General features: G+C 42.6%; 2 protein-coding genes across 2 annotated transcripts in view; both read left to right on the top strand.

The window, feature by feature from the left end:
* RELL1 (RELT like 1) overlaps positions 1 to 18,080 on the top strand; it is a 61,451-nt gene extending 43,371 nt beyond the window's left edge. The window contains exons 5-7 of the mRNA XM_007178833.2: positions 510 to 746; positions 3,826 to 3,964; positions 15,883 to 18,080. Of these exons, the coding sequence (XP_007178895.1) occupies positions 510 to 746; positions 3,826 to 3,961 (373 nt within the window). The 3' untranslated portion in view covers positions 3,962 to 3,964; positions 15,883 to 18,080. The remainder of the gene's footprint in view (positions 1 to 509; positions 747 to 3,825; positions 3,965 to 15,882) is intronic.
* LOC103005634 (lysophospholipase-like protein 1) lies at positions 13,323 to 21,499 on the top strand. Its single transcript, XM_028165586.2, is given in 6 exon segments — positions 13,323 to 13,342; positions 13,884 to 13,956; positions 15,512 to 15,622; positions 18,968 to 19,041; positions 20,774 to 20,841; positions 20,844 to 21,499. Coding segments are annotated over 6 exon segments (1,002 nt in total).
* Positions 21,500 to 22,247: the final 748 nt, after the last annotated feature.

Consider the following 22,247-nt stretch of genomic DNA (forward strand, 5'->3'; position numbering starts at 1 on the left):
ATAGTCAGATCGGATCAAATATTCTATCTTAAGTCATCCGATAATTTGATTGGAATTTAAGTTTTTCTGTCCTCCAGGGCACATATATTCAGGGCATCTCTTTGCTTAGGGATCTAGGAGGAACTTGGGTATGTGTGAGAAATTAGTTTACTTGAAATTAGATTGCATGAAAAGGGAGATCGGCCATTTGGAAAGAGACCTAATACTTGAAAGACACACAGTGCATCATCATTAGAAGCAGTGGTTTATTTCTGGCCAGTTAATTCCATGCTAGAAGTGATAAATCACATTGTTACTGTTTAAAACGAACTGTCATTGTATAGTCATAAGAGCTGAGTACCTGCTGCCTGAGATCAGTTCACAAAGCCCATTTGTATAATTGGAAGAGGCATTTTTTTTCTTTTGATTGAAACCTGCTTCTTATATTGCAGGGGGAGAGAATGCCTTAGCTGGTATTTCTTTTAATAACCAGTTCGACCTTTTCCTTTTTTTTTTTTTTCCCACCTTAGCCCAGGGTCCCCTAGCAGTCCTGGGAGCCCGCCTGTGAGCCCCGGGCCCTTGTCGCCAGGTGGCACCCCAGGGAAGCACATCTGCGGCCACCATCTGCACACAGTGGGTGGTGCTGTCGAGCGGGACGTGTGTCAGCGATGTAGGCACAAGCGGTGGCACTTCATAAAACCCACCCACAAGGCCAAAGAGGGCCGCTCAAGGCGCCAAGGAGAAGTTACTGTCCTCTCTGTGGGCAGGTGAGTCCTGGGGGTGCTTTGGGTTTGTGTAACATGATTGCTGTGCTGTGTGGATTTGTACACCCGTTAAATGTACAGTGTGTTCTCCTGAGCCTGGCTCAGGTCCTATGTCTGGGCTTCTTTGATGTTTTCCGGTCTGAGTCCTGCATTTTTCCAACAGCAGAAGAATTCTAAGAGGTGGCTATTGCAAGATCAGGTGTGACTTGTATTAATTAAGGTAACAAATTAATTACTTGCTGTATTAGGGTTCTACAGAGAAGCAGACTCAATAAGATATATATACACACAGACGCACCTGTAAGAGGAGATTTATTATGGGAATTAGCTCACACGATTATGGAGGCCAAGAAGACAGGAAAGCTGGTGGTAATTCAGTCCAAGTCCAAAGGCCTGAGAACCAGGGGAGCCGATGGTATTAGTCCTGGTCCCAGTCCGAAGGCCTAGAAACCAGGAATGCTCATGTCTTATGGCAAAAGAAGAGGGATGTGTCAGCTCAAGTAAGAAGAGCAAATTCAGTCTTCCTTTGCCTTTTTGTTCTGTTCAGGCCCTCAAGGGACTGGATGATGCCTCCTCTCATTGGTGAGGGTGATCTTTACTCAATCTACCAATTCAAATGCTAATCTCTTCTGCAAACGTCCTCACAGACACACCCAGAAATAATGTTTTACCAACTCTCTGGGCAGCCCTTAGCCTGGTCAAGTTGACACATAAAATTAACCATCACACTTGCTCTAATAGATAAAGCCCAAATCTCAACCGTTAAAGAATGGAAGTTTGTATTTCACTTGTGGAAATCGAAAGATCAGTGGTGGCCCTTCAAGCAGTCACCCAGAGCCCTGGGTCCTTTCCATCTTGTGCCTCTGCTGGATTTGCTAGCAGGAGAAAGTACGCAGAGGATTGTTCACAAGAGGTTTTTCAGGAGATGGGCCTGAAGTGGCACATTTCACTCTTGCTCACGTTCCTCTGGCTGGAACTCGATCACTCGGCCACACCTAATGGCCAGGGAGGTAGGAAATGTCGGCCAGGAAGAAGGGAAGAGATGCAGCCTGGTCCACTGCTCTCCAGCCTCTGCCGTGTAAGATCCACGTGGACCCCTGGGACTGCTTGCTTTTAGTTCACCTCCTCCTTTCCCAGTCCTAAAGTTCCATTTACCTGTGACCCATATGTGATGTGGAGCTCTTGCAGTTCAAGTGATGAACAATTTGACGATACTGTATGCAGAGCATGTTTGGTTGATTTTGAGCCTCCTGCAGGAACTGCAAGGCTAATGCTGCATGTGCAAAGGCAGTAGAGAGTTATGGTCGAGAGCATGCCTGCTAGCACCAGACTGGGGAAGCCCTGAGCAAAAGCTGACAGTGTTGCCTACATGATCCTTCTCTCCTTACTGACAAACTCTGGGAAGAGTAGCCTGGACTCACTGAATCACCCTCATTTGACTCCTGACACCACTACTTACAAACTGTTACTTCTCTCTGTGCCTCAGTTTTCCCCTCTATAAAATGGGAATGACAGTAGCACTCACCTTATCGGGTTGCTGTGAAGACTAAATAAGGTGACTCAGGTAAAGGTCTTAGACCAGTTTTTGGTGCTTATTATATACTCAAGAATTGTTGGCTATTATTATTACTGTGATTTGAATTCCATTGAGTTTCATCATGTGTTGCACAAGCAACAAGGAGAAGACTCCTTGGCTCTTTGCCACTCACAACAAAACAGTGCAACTCATGACCACACTGTTTTATTCAGAGCAGAGTCATGGGAACTTATGAATGTGGAATGCGGTGAGAACCTGTAACTTGTTTGGACAAAGTGTATTTTGTTTGCTTTAAAAAAAATCTGCTGAAACTTTCAACTCAGATTCAACATAGCTTTTTTAAATGCCCCCAATCCAACTCTCCATCTTGGAGATAGAATAAATACTATGACTGCTGAGTGATTACAGGCTGCTTTTCAGCAAGTGTTGCTTAAAGAGAGTCTTAAAGTTTGACCGAATAGGTTTGTGGTGACAACTTTTTCCTGATCCTCCGTTCACTCCTTCAGAGTCTCCTTCCTCCTTCTGGTGGGTGACCTCATTTTGGACAAAGAAGGAGAATTTATTTTAGATGGTTTTGAGGGAAATGAAGACCGAGACTAGAGAGAAACTACTGTGAAAGATTTTAGGGTTTTGATGGTGATGGACGAGAAAAGCAGTCCAACTGAGTACATTTCTTTAACTTCTCTCTTAATTCTTAAGGAAAATCTCTTTCTTAAATTCCTTAACCCTTAATGAAAACCCAAATTTGCTTCAAAAACAAAAACAAAAAAACCCAGACAAAACCCAAGCAGACACAAAAACTCTGCCGCCAACTGATGCTGATAAATGTGCGTTTGGGGCCCTGTTTATAGAGACAGACCCTCTGCTGGGTGAAATTTGAGAAGACAGTTCCCTAGTGAACATCAGATTTGCAAACTAGTCGGGCTTTTATCCAGCCTTTTGTTGTTAAAACAGCTGATGTTTAAGCCCAGGTCCTTGTTAGAAACCACAGCTCTGAGGCTGTTTCATATTTGAGTACCTGTGTTTCTTAGTGCATTTCCCATGCTCTGTAAACTGTGCCGCAGAGTCTGTGATGTGTTGAGTGAACATCAGCTGGGAGGTTTGGCAGGGGACAGGGGCCTTGCTGTGTAGGACGGTTCCTCCTGTTGAATATGGTGATTTTCTTTTCTTTTTAAAAAAATTTTTTATTGAAGTATCGTTGATGTACAATGTCGTGTTAATTTCAGGTGTACAGCACAGTGATTCAGCTATATATATTAATATAATATGTATATATTAATATATATATATTCTTTTTCAGATTCTTTTCCCTTATAGGTTGTTACAAAATATTGAGTACAGTTCCCTGTGCTATATAGTAGGTTCTTGTTGGTTATCTATTTTATATATAGTCGTGTGTATATGTGAATATGGTGATTTTCATTGCCGTCCTAACTTTTGGCTGAGTTTGTTTGGGATCCTCCAGGTGGATGATTTTTAGTTCATTCACGATTCTCGTTCAGTGGAAAAGCAAAACCCGTCACATCTCCTCTTTCCCCCGCTCAGGTTTAGAGTTACGAAAGTGGAACACAAGTCAAATCAGAAGGAGCGGAGAAGTTTAATGTCAGTTAGCGGGACCGACAGCGTCAATGGGGAGGTGCCCATGACACCCGTGAAGAGAGAGCGAAGTGGCACAGAGTAGCAGGTAAGTTGAAGTTGCGGCGACATTGGGGGTGGGTGGTACATGGCAGGGAGAAGGTGCCCAGAGCCTCCCTGGGGTCTGTGGTAATACGGGAGTGACTTGGCAGGGACATGAGAAGTGCTTTCCTGCAGCTGGTAAGGCTGTAGGGGACGGAACACCATCACTTGTCTGCCCAGAGCTTTTTGTGAAGAGCCCATCAACACAGGTGCCTCCAGGGACCTGGCCTGCATGATAATGAGTGGGGAGGATTACTTAGGAGGCAATGTGGAGTGGTGGGGACTGGAGCAAACTAGAAATCACATAACCCATCTGTTAGGGTTTGCATTACCACAAGGCAGGACGCACTTAGTGTGGCTAGATCTTAGGCAAGAAAAAGGTGGAAATCTAGACTTTTTTACAGGTGAAATCAACAGGTTTTTAAATGTTGGCGGCTTGGTAAAAATCCTTTAAACAACCACGCAGGCCAAATGAAATATAATCTCGTCATCATTTCTAGGTAAACTGTGATTTGAAAAAGGCTTGAGCAAGCAAAGCAATGCTTTTTTCCTTTGAGTTGGAAACCAGTTTTCTTTGATGTGTCACAGTTCTAAAATACTCTCAGTAGAAGTATTACTCTTTCCACCAAATATTTTGAAGCAATTTAAAAGCAAACGTGAATGCTTCTTGGTTTGGCAGTTTTAACTTTGGGAGATATTACTTAAAAAAAAAAAAAAAAGCCTGTGATAATTTGATATTGGCTTAGCCTTCATCTTCTTTGCTTTCTGTTCTGGCCTGAGTCCCATTCATCCCTTTCATGTTACTTATTATATGTAAAAGTATGCGTGTGAGGACTCAGGAGTGACCAGCTCCAAAGTCTCCAATGGAACTGTCAGAGCCTGAATGTTAAGGCAGAAGAGGTTCCACTTCCAAAGGGAGGGGGAGGCGGGGTAAGGGGGAGGGGACTAGCCAGGTCCTAGAAGGTACAGGGAAACAGCAAGGTCGAACCTGAGCCTTGGAGTCAGGCTGCCTGGTTCAGGTCCCCGTTTCCCACTCACTAGCCCTGGGACCTGGACAAGGTGCTTGGGCTTTTTTATGCCTCACTTTCCTCACTGGGAAATAAAAATGATGCTGCCTGCCTTGAAGGATGGCAATGAGATATCAGGGAAATAACATGGGAAGCCCAGGGCCTGGCGGATAGGAAATGCCCAGTCAGTGCTACTGATTATTTTAAGTGGCCAGTTTGGCGGAGAAGGGGCTTTTGAGTGAAGCTTCTGATAACCTGCCCGGGCTCAGAGGGGTTGAGGATGATCCAGAAGTCATCTGGAAGAGCTGTGCTCCTGAATTCTGTAAGACGTAGGGGCCCTGATAGCTTTCCAGCACTGGTTCTTGCCATTTCGCCCTTGGGAAGATCTGGCCCCTTCCCCTGAGTTGAGGAGCCCAACAGAGGCTTTCTTTAAAGAAGAGACACGGAGCAGAAAAGTCTGTCTTTGGCTTCTCAGCCAGTTACTGGTGTCTTGGGAAGGGAACCAAGAGGAATTTAGGAAAAGGAAGAGGAGGATGAAGATCATAAAAGCAGCTAATGTCAATTCAGTATTCTAGTCTTCTGGGTGTTGTACTGAGATGTATCTCACATGTCACCATTATAAACATCTCCCAGTGGGATGGATACTATTAGCCCAGCTTTATAGATGAGGAAACCAGTGCACGGAAAGGGTAAGTTACGTGTTATGGATCGCATAACTGGCAAGAGGAGCTGATTTGAACTGAGGTCTGTGACTGTAAGACCAGCTGCGCTCTTCTGCCATCCTGGGGTCCTCATGAAGGGGCAGCCCTAGATCCATGAATGAGGAACATTTCCACCAATGATCTGGAACCTGGTGGTCTAGGATGGTAGCCACTAGTCACCTGTGGCTACTGAAATCTAAATTAATTAAAATTAAAAGTTTCATTCTACAGTTGCACTAGTCACATTTCAAGTGTTCAGTAGCCATAGATGACTAGGGTCTGCCAGATACTGTATCTGCACGGGACAGTGCAGATACAGAAAATTTCCATCATTGCAGAAAGTGTTACCAACAGAGTAGACGGTACCTTAGATGTTAGAATTGGAATCCTGAGTGACTTTGGTAAATTAGAGAAACATTCTGATTGAAGTCACGAGGACTTGCCTTCTGGGACGAGAAGTATGTGGCTATTCAAGTCTAAGGTGAGGAAGGCCCAGCCAGTTTAGCTGCAAAGAAAGAGAAAGCATGAGTTGTAATGAGAGTTCTGCATATGAGTCATCAACCTGGCAGTGTGTTGAGAGACGGAGCAGCCCGTGGGTAAGAAGACACTGCTTGCCCTCGGGCAGGAAGCGCAAGGTGATCCCAGGTTAGGCTCAGCCAGATTCCAGCCTTGCTAAAGTGCCGTGGCAGGTTTTGGCCACTACTGCCCGGAGGGAGGCACTCAAGATCAGGGAAGGTTAAAAGAATTAGTATTGGGGGGTTTCCCTGGTGGCACAGTGGTTGAGAATCTGCCTGCCAATGCAGGGGTCACAGGTTCGAGCCCTGGTCTGGGAAGATCCCACATACCGCGGAGCAACTAGGCCCGTGAGCTACAATTACTGAGCCTGCGCGTCTGGAGCCTGTGCTCCGCAACAAGAGAGGCCGTGATAATGAGAGGCCCGCGCACCGCGAGGAAGAGTGGCCCCCACTTGCCACAACTAGAGAAAGCCCTCGCACAGAAATGAAGACCCAACACAGCCATAAATAAATAAAAGAGTAACTGTAGTGCCTTGTACACACACAAAAAAGCTTATTTATTAAAAAAAAAAAATAGAATTAGGATTGCTCAGCTAGTTTTCTTGGTCCAAATTCTGTCCGTATCTGGATTTGATCCAGTCATCTGAAAATCCTGACCACATCTGACTGGTTTACAATTTGATCCTCTCTGCAAAGCACACAATCTTCTTACCATGATTTTGTGAAAGAGCGTTGGATTTGATTAGAAGACCTGGGCTCTCATCCTAGCTTCGCCGCTTGGAAATTGTCCTTAACTGCCCTTACTCCAGGTTTCCTTGAACGTGAAATAGGATATTAAATTCATCGATTGAAGGTGAGTGCCAGGAGAGCATCTGGCATGTCATTGGCTCTCAGTGGTGCTGTGCCCTCCAAAGGTGCAACGAGCACATGAGTGACCTTAGAAAGGGGATGTGTTTTCCGAGCCTTCAACATAATTGTAATTAATTTTGGAATTAAAAAAAAATAATTTTTATTATGGAAAATTTCAAACACCCAAAAGTAGAGAGAATAATGTCACGAATGCCGATGGACTAATTTAATTATAATACGTGCTGCGTATTGAGTATCTACTATGGTACCGGGCATGCCTTAGAAGGCATATTCCATGTATTAACTGATTTAATCCTCACAACAGCAATAAGTAGGTGCCAGTTTAAGCAGAGAGAGTTGAAGCAACTTGTTTAGAGTTACCAGCAAGAATGTGGTAGAGTTTAGAGTCCAACCCAGGCAGTCTGGCTCCTGGAGTCCCAGACTTCACCACTCAGCCGGGTCCGAGGAAAAACAGGTCCTGTGGTTAGAGCCTGCTGAGGTTGGGACCTGCTGAGTGACGATGTCTGATGAGCCCCACAGAGAATGGACTCTGAGAAAGGAGGGAAGGGACTATTCATTGACACTCAAAAATATGTATGTACTTATGAAAATTTTTCTTGCTTGGTTCCTTAATATTTTTCATCCTCCAAAAGAGTATGTTTGGGCGATTTAATATGACTTGATTTTCCAACAAGAGAGATCCTGAAGTTTTTCCTTCTAGGCCCAGAAGATCTCTGGTTCTGAGCTGAATCGGAAGATCTGCACTGGGATGTAACTAATACAGTAAGACAGGAGTGTTATGTACCTTTTGTACTGTCTAATACAGTTTTTAGAGTTGTGTTTTTTTCCTGAAAAATATTTTTGTTTAAATTTGGATTTTTGGCCAAGCTGTTTTACTGGAATGCCTTGTTTTAATGTAGAACTGATTCAAATATTCAAATGCAAATGCATATCTACTCATTGGTTAGGTTTCCTTCTTTAAAAAAAAAATTCAGTGGCTGATACCACCAACTAGACTTAGGATTTCTCTCTCTTTCTCCTTCTCTTTTTAAAAAACAAAATCTGCTGTTTGGCATTTCTTTATTATTTCCCCCCTGTTTCCTTTGCCTGAGTTCTTTTTTGTGGCTAGATCTGACTTGCACTCTGCCTGATTTATTTTGGCAATGCAGTTAAAATGGTTTCTTTTTTCCACAGAAAATGTGTTTTGATTTCTTCTTAGAAGAATAAGCTTTTGTTCTTCAAAGTTAAATAAACCAAATTGCTTTCAGCCTCCAAATGCCACTGCCTTGTCTTCATTATCATTGGGCTTTTGCTTTTTCAAAATGATGCCTTCGTAAGCATTCTCTCGCACATGTTTCTGAAGTATCTACCCCCTTTTCCAGTTTATGGTAGTATCTTATTGAAAACGTTGATTTGGTAAGTTTACAGAAAATATTTTTTATCAAAACAGAAATTCATCATATTAGATAGCTCTGTTTTAAATCGTTTTATTATTGAAGCTATTCTATTAATTCTTATTTCAGTCATTTAGTTTAGTGATTAAAAGCTGAGTTTTAAACTGCTTAGGGTTTCATTTTAACTGTGCCACTAACTACCGGTTGTTTTCAGCAAGTTACTTAACCTCTCCAAGCCTCAGGTTCTTCATCTTTAAAGTGGTGTAGGGTGCAGTGGTGGATGTAAATGACATGATATATGTGTACAGTTCTTAAATCAGGCTTTGGCACAGAGTTAGTATTCACTAAGTCACTATTCACTATTATCAATAATTTCCATCCCGTTCTCAGGGGTCCTAGTTAGTTATTAGCCCATTCCTCAAGCATCACTTTTAGATACTGTAACTCCCTTTTTACTTCTTAAGAACATTAGAGCTTTGGAGTCTGATGACATCTCAGAAATAGATATTTGGCAAGTCCCTTAGGAATTTGGGCCATTTTCTTGTGTGTTAAGAGGGCCTTAGAAATAACATGCCCCTCTTACTGGAGGTGGAATCAGAATTAGTAACAAGGCAATTGAAAAGTGTTGCAACTTAAGTTCTTTTTATTATACAGATCAGAGGAAGGGTTCTATTAAGAGGTAGTGTGGACTGAATTTTCTTCACCTCACCGTGCTACTGCTGGGCTGGGGCTTTGCTCTGGGATAAAAGTCTCCTTTTTGCCAAGACTCATGGATCACACTCCCTCCCTCCTCAGGACCACGGCCAGGCACAAGGTCAGCTCTCCAGATCTTCGGGGCCTTTTCATTTCCTCCTCTAACAGTGAGGAAAGGCAAGCTTTTCTCCTTTTTGCTTTTGAACTCTGGTGACAGGCAGTGCAGTGATGGTCCGGTGGTGGCCTCCCCTGATGATGTGTTGCTTTATTTGCAGTCCTCTGCATGGCTCATTCTTTTGTTAACTCTCCAGGGAAGGAGAGGATGGTGAGAAACTTTAGGTATCACGAGTTAATTTTTTTCTCCATAGCTTATATTTTTTTCAGGGCAAAACACATTTTTTTTTTTTTTTTTTAAAGCAGGAGGATCACAGATTTGATGGAAGCCCCTTAATGTGATTCATTGGCCTTTATAAACAGAAGCTGCACCTCAGATAGGCATGGATAGGACCACCTGGCTTGATTTAGAAATGGCTGAATACATTTCTAAAGAGTAAAAGCAGTACTTTGATACTTGTGTTGTTCTTACATGGAAGACCAGTCATCTTAAATATGGAAGTGGAGGGAAGTTAATGTCTGTCCTTGACCATTCACTGTCTGTGCAAAGCATAGGCAGTAGAACTAGGCAGATGAGGAGAAGAGCTGAGTGGGGGACAGAAATTTAAATGCAACCTGATGGATGGATCATGGGTGATCATCTCATCTCTCCACTTTACAGTGGAAGAGCCAGGCTCAGAAGGATGAATTTTTCCCAGATCCCTGGGCTGGGGAGGGAGAGGGCTTGGGTGGGAAGAAATCCATACTTTGGGGCCGATATGCTCAGTGGCTTTGAAGTTCAAGGGAGCTTTGCTTCAACAAAGAAAAAAAAATCTGCATTCAGTTTAGCCCGGTAACTCACAGCAGTGATCATTTCAACATTATCAACCTTCCCCAGGCTTGGTCTCCTATGGGGACCATCTGATGGCTTTTGGCTGTGCCTGGATCAGTCCAGGTTTGTGAGCTATTCTGTTTTCTAACAAGTCGACTAAGATCATAGACTTTGAGATATCAGAGGAGCTGTGATGGCTAGTTCAGGTCAACTCAAGTACAATTAACATCTTTGAAAAGTATTTGTTGAGCCCCTACTTTCTGCCAGGCCTTAGGAATGCAGCAGTGTGGAAAAGGGACAGACAAGGGCCATGCTTTCATGGAGCTTCTGTTCTAGTTTTTGTAGTAATTTTTCTCCCCATGCCCCCTTGGTCCCCTAGTTTTAGAGTAAGGAGGCCCTAGGACATTACGCTGTTCAAGGTCATGCGGATGGTTTATTCCAGAGCCTGGACTTGGGCTTCCTGATAGTTCAGTCCCTTCACTGTCCCTGAGGTCCTGGATATTGCAAGTGTTTGAAATTGAATCATTTTTAAAATTGAAAAATAAGGCATGAACACAATACAATATTTAAGCACCATAAAAGGCTGCAGGATGAAAAAAAAATGTCTTCACCCTGTCTACGCCCCTTCTAACCACCACACACATGTCATCTCGCAGTCCCCTTCCCAACAGGGGACCACGGTTGTCCGGGTCCTCTATATCCTTTCAGGATTATTCTGTGTGTATACCTACTTAAACAACATATATACGTGTCTACAGCCCCCTCCTTTGCCCTTCCATGAATGAGAGCTTAATTACTTGTCTGCACCTTGCTTTTTATTGAAGTTGATGACTGATAAGGTCTGTGGACTATCTTTTATGCTCCCACATTGATTGAGCCATGAGGAGTGAAAATGCTGGACACGTTTAAAATGTCGTATGTCCTGTTTGTTCTTTGTTGTTGGGAATAGCCCCGAAACATTTACAGACATAATCTGAGAGTTTTGGGTGGGCCTAAAAACATATTTTGCTGTCATCAACACTGATATTCTAAGTTATTCTTGCACAGCCTTGTTCTGTGTACAGAAGAGACTGAAACATATTTGTGAGTATTCCCAGAATTTAGATAACATGAGGGCCCAGAGGGTTTTGTTTTGTTTTGTTTTGAACTGCCACCAAAGCTGTCTCCTCTCCTCAGTTATCTCCCTCAGCAGGGTCTGCTCCAGGGCGCCTCCCTAGTGCTGACCAGAAGGTGACCCCTCAGGGAGCTTATCTGTCCTCCCCGGTGGCCCTGCCTGCCCTCTGACAAGGCTTAGGAAAGAGGGCTGCAGCATCTGCCTTTTTGCCGCAGAAACTGCAGCACCGGAGGCTCACGGAGACTTAGGAGGACGAAAAGGCAGACCTAAGGGGCTGGAGGGAGGCAGAAAACGAAATGCCTTTGGCGACATTTTGGCCTAGAATGAGATAGAAGAGGGAATTAATAGTTATAATCAGGATTTTAATTTTTCTTCATTTGTAACTTGAGACTTTGAATCTACTAACATTAAATAGCTAAGGAAATAGTAGTCCCTGTTTTCTGTAAGTTGTCTATTTTCTGCAAGGATGTACGATGCTATAGTAGCTCCACAGTATGGGTTCTGGAACCAGACTCCTTGTGCCCAAGTCCTGGCCGGACACTTTTTAACTGTGTAATCTTGGGCAAGTTCCTTAGTCTCTGATGCCTCGACTTCTCCATCTGTCAAGTGGGTTTATAATTATAATACCACCTGCCTCATAGGGATGTTGTTCTTTGGTGCTTAGCAAGTGCTAAATAGCCAAATATTTGATGTTATTATTATAATATTATGTCAGGTGAGACCTATTTAAACACTTAGCAAATAAAAGTGTGAAAAATTAATGGTTTTTGATATTTCTTAATTTTCCTGAGGCTCAGAGAGGCAGGTTAGACATAACCTATAAGATGTTGTAGTTTTGTTTGACACTCAGGTAGAGGCTTGCTAAATGCGGGTAGCTGGACTCTTGCTCACAAGGCAGTCAAGAGGCAACGTTTAACTTGTTTTGTTTTCCTTATTAGAAAGAGGTGGGACCATTCAGAGTCTTAAATTATTCTACCTGTAGCTAGCATAGACGTTGAATCAGAGGTTTATTGAGACTAAGAGGGAACTGCTGAATTGCATTTAAATCCTTCCCAGGAGAACCCTTGTGTTTCCAGATACAGAATAACTTTTGATGTCAATTACATTTTACTTGGAATAAAATGCTCTGACTCTCACCATCCCAAGGGCTGGTAGATCACAAACGTTCAGCTATTGTCACTTGGGAAGCCCATTATTGCTAAATATGTGAACACATTTAAATTGTTGTGAAGCTATAACTCAGGAAAGAGCAACCTTCAGACTTCCCAGTAAGATCCAAATCTCATTTGAGAAAATTCAAAACTACAAGGAGTGCACAGTTTCCCACTGGCGTTATTCAGGAAAGAGCAGAGAAGGACAGGCCGCAGAAGACCTCACGGCTCGGTGGATATCTCCGCATGATTGGTGTGGCGGCGACTGTGGCTTCCAGGTGGGACAGCCTGGGCTGGAATCACTGCTTTCTTATTAGTAATTGCGTGGCCTTGGGCAAGCTATTGAACCTGCAAGCCTCAGTGTGCACTTATGAAAATGAGAATCGTCGTTGACTCATGGAGTCATTGAAAAGATTGAGTTACTGAATCCGGAGCGCTTAGCACTGCAGTGCCTGGTGCGTAGTAGAAAGCACTCCGTAAATGTCAGCCACTATTGTTATTAATCAGACATTCTTTCTTCCTTAATCCCCTGTCCTTTGAGGTCTTAGTGTTCACTGTCTGTTAATCTGTTTAGGCTTCTAGTTTCTTAAGACATGGTTCTCATTTTTAAAGGGACCAGATCCTTTTTTCTAGAGAATCCTTTTTGAACAAGGCACACGTGCGTCCTAATCAAAGCTCTGTTGTGGCTTCTGTGGAACCTTAACACCATGATGGAATTCTAGCTTCATCTAATTAGCATTGTGTAAAAAAGCAATAAACTCCAGAGAAAAAGATGACCTTTTCTTTCCAGATAAATTGTTTCTGAGGTTCTTAATTTCTCTCCATCAGTCTTGTTATATGATGGACGTGGTCACACTTGGGATTTCTGAATCGTCTTTTCAATGTAAGGAAGTTTCGCTTCATTTCTCCCAGCTTGAGCACTCACTTGTGTAAGACAGTAATCACCAAATTTCCCCACCCTATCCCACCCAAAAAAGATAGATCAGTCTTGTTAAATATGGTGGGGTCCCACGGTGATGCGACCTGAGAACAAAAGGTGGGTGGAGTGTTTTCTCTCCCTCTGGTCCGAGGCTGCTAGCCTTCCCTAGCATTCATGCCGGCCTGCTCCTGGTCTCTGACTGCTGTGTGCCTGTAGAGCAGGCACCTTTTAATATTAACGTGTTGTGGTAAAGAAATACTATTTTAAAGTATGTGTTTGTTTATCAATATGGTCATATGCACAGCTGTAGAATGAAATGAGAAGAAATTCAACAATGTCAAATGCACCATGACACAGTCCCAGAAATAAGGCTGCAGTTGGAAATTTACAAGCTGTACAAAATGCAGTATCTTCTTTCCTCTAGATTATCACTCAGATAAGACAGGTATTTATCTGGAAATTGAGAGCTGCTGTGCTGGTCAAAGCTTCCCTTTTGTTAAGTGTGTGTGAAGACAGAGAGCCCAGAACTGTGAATCAGTGCTGGGTAGTTTTCAATAGAGCCTGAAAAGGTTAACTTTCCTTTTTTCTGCCTTGTTTCTGGTATTAGTAATGAAGACTTTTAAGCAGCATTTTGTATTTTTCACATTCTCTTTCAAAGATATTGTGTGCAGTGCAGTTTTAATCAGCTGCAGAAGGCCATTGTGGAAGAGAGCCACTGTGCTGGGACGCTGGTAATGGTCACGATAGCTAACTTTTAGGACGGTACTGACTACTTGGCCCTGTATTAAGCATTGTACATATATCATCTTATGTAAAACCCCCAACAGCCCTACGAGGGATGCTGCAGAGAGGCCAAGGTTCAACAGCTAGTCACAGGGGTCTGGATCTGGGGACAGGCCAATGGCTCCAGACCCCTCCTTCGTAGCCCAGCCTTGGTCTTACATGCCCACTCCTTAAAGTTGGTCAAACCTGTGCAAAGAACTCTAAATGGGAAGTTCTACTATGTTGGAATGAAAACTCTTACTGTGATGAAACATTTCATTCTGACATCCCTTGCTCTTGACCTTCTTGTTTTCCTTGATGCAAAAAAGTCCAGGTCTAAGGGAGCCGCTGATAAAAAGAGGAGACATAAAAGTAGTTGAACACCTTTTTTCTAGATAATGGCCTAGTTTGAAGTTTTACTGGGAAAATTCTCTCCTATCTTTTAGCTTTTTTTTTTTTTCCTCTTAGGACAATTTTTCTATTTTTCCACCGCTGGCTTTTCTACTTTTTTCCCTGCTAGTGTCTTCCACATTAATCGACTCTCAAATGACAGTATTCCCAGACTTTGTTCAGTTTTATTGTACAAATCCATAGTTTAGCCATGCTAGGCTGTAGCAATGCAGAGCAGGGAATTACTTATTCATTTATAATTAAGAACTTGGTTCTTGCTGTTTTAGAGGACAATGCTTTATTTCCTTTTCAGCTAAGGGGGTAAGGGTCCTTTTCCCCAACCCATTTAGTTTGGGAGATCCCTCTCTCTGTCTCTCTCTCCTTCACGTATACACACACACACACACACACACACACACACACACACACTATGATTATTATAAATGACATAGTGACAGAAAAGGATAATATGGATAATATTAGGCTACATGTGAAGGATGAGCTATAAAATAAGTACAAAGTAATACTTCAGTGAAGACAACCTATTGACTTTTTGCTATTTCTTCATATTTCTGTAAGCTGGTTTCATCTCTGTTTTTGTTTAGCATTTATAGGAAACACAATTTGGGGAGACAAGAGAACGTTTTGTTCCTTAACCTGGTGTAGGTTTGCCTGCATTGTGTGTATGTTTCAATATACACAGTCAAGTGTAGAATTTTAATCCTATCCTGGGTCTTCAAAACAGGAAAGTAAAGGGGTACGTAACTGTCACGTAGATGAGACCACTGTAAAAAAACAAAAAGCAAACACAAAACTTTGAAAAATAAAAAATTATTTTGCAGGTTTATAGGGGGCTTCATTTGTAATGTAAACACAGATGTTGACATGGGCCAATTGTTAGAAGAACTTAAAAGTATAATACAGAGCCTTCCAAGGTACAATGAAGGCTGAAGACTGAGCATTTTATCATTGTGTTCGTACTCGCCCAGTGAAGTCGCAGCCAAGCTGCACCCTTTGCTCAGTGGAGATGCAGAGTTAACTCAATTTGGTGTGGCCTGGGAAAGTCACATTACCTGACACATACAGGGTTCCTTGTGACTGACCACGTTCGCCCTGTTGCTCATTACTTGACAGAATGTAGCTGAAGAGTTAAAGAACAGGTTCCTGAGAAGAAGTGCTAAAGGACTCAACAGGAAGAATGCCCACCAGTCACCCCAGAAACTTGTATTAAAACAGACTGCTGCCGTCAGTCTACTGTGGTTCTCAAGTTCTGTTCTTTCCTGGTTTATAAAACCTCAATAAAGAGGTCCTTTGGAAATTTTCGTGCTTAAATTTCCTTAGACTGATTTCAAAGCAGAAATGTGTAATGGGGGAAGGAATGCAGTGGGATGGGGTGGGCCGGGGTGAGGATGGATTACAATTCCTCTGTGTTCTTAAATATTTAGGCCAGATTAACATGTGATACGATGCTTGCCAAGCTTTACCTTTTTTGTTTTCTCTTGCAGGAGTGACTTTATGTGAAGACTTCTAAGAGACTGAAAACTTATGACATATAAAGTTGCCTAGGGAATTATTTTTTTATCTTTTATACAATTTCTATGGTGGAGTCTGCAGGCATGTAGATGAAAGCTAAAAGGGAATACTGTTGCTATGCTGGATACAGAATTCAGTTTGCTTTGAAACAAGTTTTGGTTTAAAAATGTCTGATGCAAAATTTATTACATTTCCAGGGAGGAAAAGAGCTCATGTTTTTGTCTTCCCAACCACCACCCCTCCCAATCCCCCATCTGTGGCCTTGGTGTACACACTGCAATTTTTCCAGTATGATAACTATGTACAGTGGAACTATATGTGTATAGTCTGAGCTAATGTTCAGGGTGTGTGTGTCTGTGAACTATATGTGTATAGTCTGAGCTAATGCTCAGGGTGTGTGTGTCTGTGAACTATATGTGTATAGTCTGAGCTTATGCTCAGGGTGTGTGTGTCTGTGAACTATATGTGTATAGTCTGAGCTAATGCTCAGGGTGTGTGTGTCTGTGTGTGCGTGTGTGTGTATGTACACACATGTCTGTGTGCCTGGGCTTCTGTTCCCCCAACCCTTAGATCTCATTTTGCTACTGGTTGTAAGATGATCCCCTTACAGTTTAACTGTTACAAAAGATAAAAGATGAATCTTTGGTGGTGAAGGCTCCTTGAAGATATAGTCTAACCCTGGGCAGTTGATCCCCCAAGAGATCATGGAGTCAGAGGGAACCAGATGCTAGATTTTGGATTCAGAGACGAGAAATCAGCACTGACCTGCTACCAGCATGCCACTCCTAGGTCACTTATAAAATATTGAGAGTTTTGGTTGTTTTTTGTTTGTTTTAACTCAAGCTAAGAAAATCTTATTTAGCCATTGAATAAAGGGGGAAATGGTTTAAAGTCACTAAAAAAAAAAAGTCTTGTTTTGACAACTCAAGGCTAAAACAAAACAAGACGATCTCCACTTCTGGTGCAAGATGGACCCACACCTTCCTCTGGTATGTTTTGCTTGGTGTTCTTCCTGTTCTCCATCTTGTAGCTAGTGCCTGTTATTTAAAGGATTCTTGAGGGTTACTTTCCCCTGTAGGTGTGGAATACCCCACTTTAAAAAAAAAAAAAAAAGCTTTACAGTTTACAGAACACCTCAAAGAACCCAGAGGTGAAGGTAGTAGTACATTTATGGGAGGTCTGGGCCAAGAGGTTGGGGAGTCCAGGTATAGGGAAATCTTCAAGACCTGCCTCCATGTTGGTATAGTGCCTTGGCACTTCCTTTATTTCAAAAAAGAAAGCACAATTCTCATTTGACTCCCAAAAGATGATTCCCATGAAAATGTACTTTAAAGTATCCATTCTTTTTCTGTCACCAGACTAAAAACATCTAACCTTTTAAATGAATGGTAGGTTCAATTTCATGTGAATTTTTGCTGACAACTAATTAAAAGCTGTACATGTGTACGTGCATACACACAGTAGACCAGGGGAAGGCAATATGGAAATAAATTTCACGGTGGTCCAGAAAGTAGCAATATAGGAATTTTGGGGGTGTGTATTAGTGTAAATAATATGCGTGCAGTCTAGACCAATAGTTTTAGTTTTATAAAGAGGAATCATTTTTTGTTTTAAAAATATTATGCCCCCGGAATGGTGAGGAATAAAGTGTAAGATATTCTTCAGCTTTAATTATTTTATAATTTTATTCAGGTCAGATCGCTTGTTTTTTTTTAATAGCAATACAACAGGCAAGAGAATACTCAAAATATTTAAATTGTATTTATACCAAGAGTATGTTTTAAATATTTTCTAATACTTGAGCAGTTGTTGTCTGACTGGCTTCCAAATATGCCAAAAGTTAAGCATTCAATATTTTCAACATGTATGCTTTTTACTGGTTTATATTACCTAATAAGAATCTTTAAGTGTTCCCAAAGCAACGGACGTTTACAGGCCTTTTGTGTTTTTCCTCCTTTAGAAGGCTTGGAGACCCACAACAAAGTTACTCTATAAAACACTAATGATGGACTAACTTCTGATGTAATAAATGAGTTGGCTACCACCTCAATGTAAAAATTTGTAAAGGAAATTTTTCACCGAGTGTCAAATGTATTTTTAACTGTCTGGTTTGTACTTCTATGACTTTTGTACTACCAAAGCAGAGTTAAAAATAAAAACTTTAAACAGAGTGAGTTGTTTTTGAATGATCCAATTGTTGTTGCCTTGGGTACTGAAAGTACAATTGTGGTTGGTATAATTTATCGAGCTTAATATCACAGTGCCTGATTTCTTACGTCTGAATTGTCAAGTGATCATTTGGCTGACTTTCCCCATTGGATTCCTCCTTCCCCCCATAGTAATACCATCCTCACCCCCGATTATTATTTTTAAAATTTGGAGATAATTTTGGATGTAAGGAACAGTTGCAAAAGCAGTACAAAGAGTTCTTGTATACCCTTCACCCCACATTCCCTTATGGTATCATCTTACATAACCGCAGAACAATGATCAAAAGTAAGAAATTAGGGCTTCTCTGGTGGCGAAGTGGTTAAGAATCTGCCTGCCAATTCAGGGGATTTGAACCAGGGTTCGAGCCCTGGTCCGGGAAGATCCCACATGCCGCGGAGCAACTAAGCCCGTGCGCCACAACGACTGAGCCCACGCGCCACAACTACTGAAGCCTGTGCGCCTAGAGCCCGTGCTCTGCAACGAAAGAAGCCACCGCTCGCTGCAACTAGAGAAAGCCTGCACGCAGCAACAAAGACACAACACAACCAAAAATGAAAATAAATAAAATAAATTTATTTTTAAAAAAACTAAGAAATTAACATCAGTATAATACTACGAATTAAGTCACAGCATTATTCTGGTCTCACCAATTATCCCACTACCATCCTTGTTCTGTTCCAGATTTCCCACTGCATTTAGTTTTGGCCTCCTAAATCTCCTGTGACCTGTGATTTTCCCTCAGTCTTTTCTTATTTTTCATGATCTTGACATGTTATAGCGTGTACCGGTCAGTCATGTTGCAGAGTGCCCTTCAACCTCAGTGTGCTAGCTGTTCCTCCTGACTAGACTGAGGGTTTGCATTATGCGAAGGACGCCCTTTCCGTTGCTCCGTATCGGGGGCTGGTGGGGGAGGCCATGATGTCGGTATGAATCGCTAGTGATGTCAACCTCCACCAGCTTTCATTTTGGTAAAGTCACTATTTTTCCCTTTGTAATTAATAAGTATTTGAGGGGAGATATTTTGAGATTAGGCACATACTCTATTTCTGCTTAAACTTTCACCCTTTAATTTTACCACCTGCATTAGTTTCTTTGGGCTCCTGTAAAAAACAAACTGGGTGGCCTAAGACGATAGAAATTTATTCTTTCACAGTTCAGGAGGCCAAAAGTCTGAAATCAAGGTGTCTGCAGGGTTGGTTCCTTCTGAGTCCCAAGGGAGAAGCTGTCCCACGCCCCCTCCTGCCTCCTGGTGGTTGCTGGCAGTCCTGGCGTTCCATGCTGTGTAGCTGCTTCCCTCCAATTGTCTGCCTCTGTCTTCACATGACCGGCTTCCCTGGGTGTGGGCCTCTGTCCTCTCGTCTTCTCATGGGGACACTAGTCATTGGATATAGGACCCACTGTAATCTAGGATGACTTCATCTTAACTTGATCACATTTGCAAAGACCCTAATTCCAAATACGATCATCTTCACAGGAACCTGGGGTTATTTTTAAATTTTTTAAAAAATTAATTAATTTATTTTTGGCTGTGTTGGGTCTTCATTTCTGTGCGAGGGCTTTCTCTAGTTGTGGCGAGCGGGGGGCCACTCTTCATCGCAGTGCGCGGGCTTCTCGCTATCGCGGCCTCTCTTATTGTGGAGCACAGGTTCCAGACGCACAGGCTCAGTAGTTGTGGCTCACGGGCCTAGTTGCTCTGCGGCATGTGGGATCCTCCCAGACCAGGGCCCGAACCCGTGTCCCCTGCATTGGCAGGCAGATTCTCAACCACTGCGCCACCAGGAAAGCCCTAACATACTTTTTTAGGGGACACAGTTCAACCCACTGCACCATCCATTGGTGGATCTTGCCTGCAGCTGTTTTTACTGTGGGAGGGGCTCTTTCAGGTTGGTGTCTGTGTCCCTTCGACTTGGCTCCTTCTCTTTATTTCTTTCTGCCTTCCTCTTTATCCCTTTTGCCCTTTCTTACTTTCTAGAACCACGAGATGCTCCAGGCTCGTCTTCTCATCTTGTGTTCTCCTTGTCTTAGCCTTGGAATCCACCACTAACTAATCAAGGAGCCCTGGTTCCTTTTATTGGAGAATGGTGTTTAGAACTAGAGATCAGAGCACTGGGTGTGCTCATTGATACTGGGGTGTTACTGCTTCTGAGCACACAACTACATACACACACACACACTACTAACCCATTCATATACACACATCTTTATTTATGTAACTCTCTTTAGAACAAAAGCATGAGTTATGACTGCTGCCTCTGACCCCAGTCTAGCTCCACGGGGCTCCCTCTGACCTTCCCACTTTCCTTCTTCGTGACTTTTCCCCAACAGTAAAGAAACCTGCCTCTTACAATCTATAATATTTTTATACAATGTCTCAGCCCTAGCATACGTATCAAGTAGTTTGAATACATACTCCTGTGAGGAATCGGTTTCCAACTAGAGCACTATGCTGTGTACTTATTCTTCTAGTTTTGAGCCTTAGAGAATCCGACAGCCAGAAGCCTGTTTGCCAAATTTACTTAGGTCAGCACCTTTGTTCCCCACACCTCGGGCGGGCTTGTGTGATTCAGTTTTAACACAGAGTCATTTGTCATCATCTGCGTTCCATCTTTCCTTCACATCCCGGTTAAATTTCTTAAAATTTATATGCGGCAGGGTCGTGGTGGCAGTTGTGGCGGCAGTTGTGGCGGCTCTGTCGGGTTCAGGGCGCCGGCCCTGCTGCATGGGTTGCCGGCTGCGAGGCACAGCGCCTCTCTTATCTTCCTGCACGGCTCAGGCGATTCTGGACAAGGATTGAGAACGTGGGTCAAGCAAGTTTTAAGTGAAGATTTAACGTTCCAACACATAAAAGTTAGTTCTCTAACAGCTCCTCCCAGGCCATACACTTCTTTGAAAGGAGGAATCTCCAGTGTATGGTTTGACAGGTTTAAAAGATCTAATGACTGCCCAGAGCACCTTGAATCAATTGATGTCATGTGTCAGGTGCTTACAGATTTGATTGATGGTGAAGTAACAAGTGGTATCAGGAAGAACAGGATATCGGTAGGAGGATTTTCTATGGGAGGGTGCGTGGCAATGCATTTAGCATACAGAAATCATCAAGGTGTGGCAGGAGTACTTGCTCTTTCTAGTTTTCTGAATAAAACATCTGCTGTTTACCAACCTCTTCAGAAAAGTCATGGTGTCTTTCCTGAATTATTTCAGTGTCATGGTACTGCAGATGAGTTAGTTCTTCATTCTTGGGGTGAAGAGACAAACTCAGTGTTAAAATCTCTAGGAGTGAGCACAACGTTTCCTAGTTTCCCAGGTGTTTACCATGCGTTAAGCAAAGCTGAGCTAGAAAAACTGAAGTCATGGATTCTTACAAAGCTACCAGACTGAATGCATCGATTGACTTGTTAATATATAAGTAATGTCTTTTTGAAAAGTGATGTTTACTGCCAAATTTTAATTTGATAAACAACAATTAAAATATTAAAAAAAATTTATATACAGCAAACTTCACTCTTTGGGGTGCCTCATTGGATTCTGATTTTGAATTTTCGTGTGTGTGTGTGTGTGTGTGTGTGTGTGTGTGTGTGTGTTTGCCTTGAAAACAAGATGATCAATAACAGCTTATGCTAAGGAAGTGGAAAAGCTGATTTTACAATTTTCAGCTCTTGAAAACCAGGAAACCCAGCATATATGCACCAGGGAGGATGTTAGGAATTCCTCCAAATCTCATTTTATAGTAGAAAGGGGTCATTTGGGGTTACAGGTTTGTTTTTTTTTTTTTTCATAAATTTATTTATTTAATTATTATTTTCTTTTATTTTTGGCTGCGTTGGGTCTTTGTTGCTGCATGGGCTTTCTCTAGTTGCGGCGAGCGGGGGCTACTCTTCGTTGCTGTGCTCCTCGTTGTGGTGGCTTCTCTTGTTGCAGAGCACAGGCTCTAGGTGCGTGGGCTTCAGTAGTTGTGGCTTGCGGGCTCTAGAATGCAGGCTCAGTAGTTGTGGTGCACGGGCTTAGTTGCTCCGCGGCATGTGGGATCTTCCCAGACCAGGGCTTGAACCCATGTTCCCTGCATTGGCAGACGGATTCTTAACCACCGCGCCACCAGGGAAGCCCAGGGTTACAGGTTTTGTTCTTA

The sequence above is a fragment of the Balaenoptera acutorostrata genome, chromosome 5 (assembly GCF_949987535.1).
Source record: "Balaenoptera acutorostrata chromosome 5, mBalAcu1.1, whole genome shotgun sequence".
Lineage (NCBI taxonomy): Eukaryota > Metazoa > Chordata > Mammalia > Artiodactyla > Balaenopteridae > Balaenoptera > Balaenoptera acutorostrata.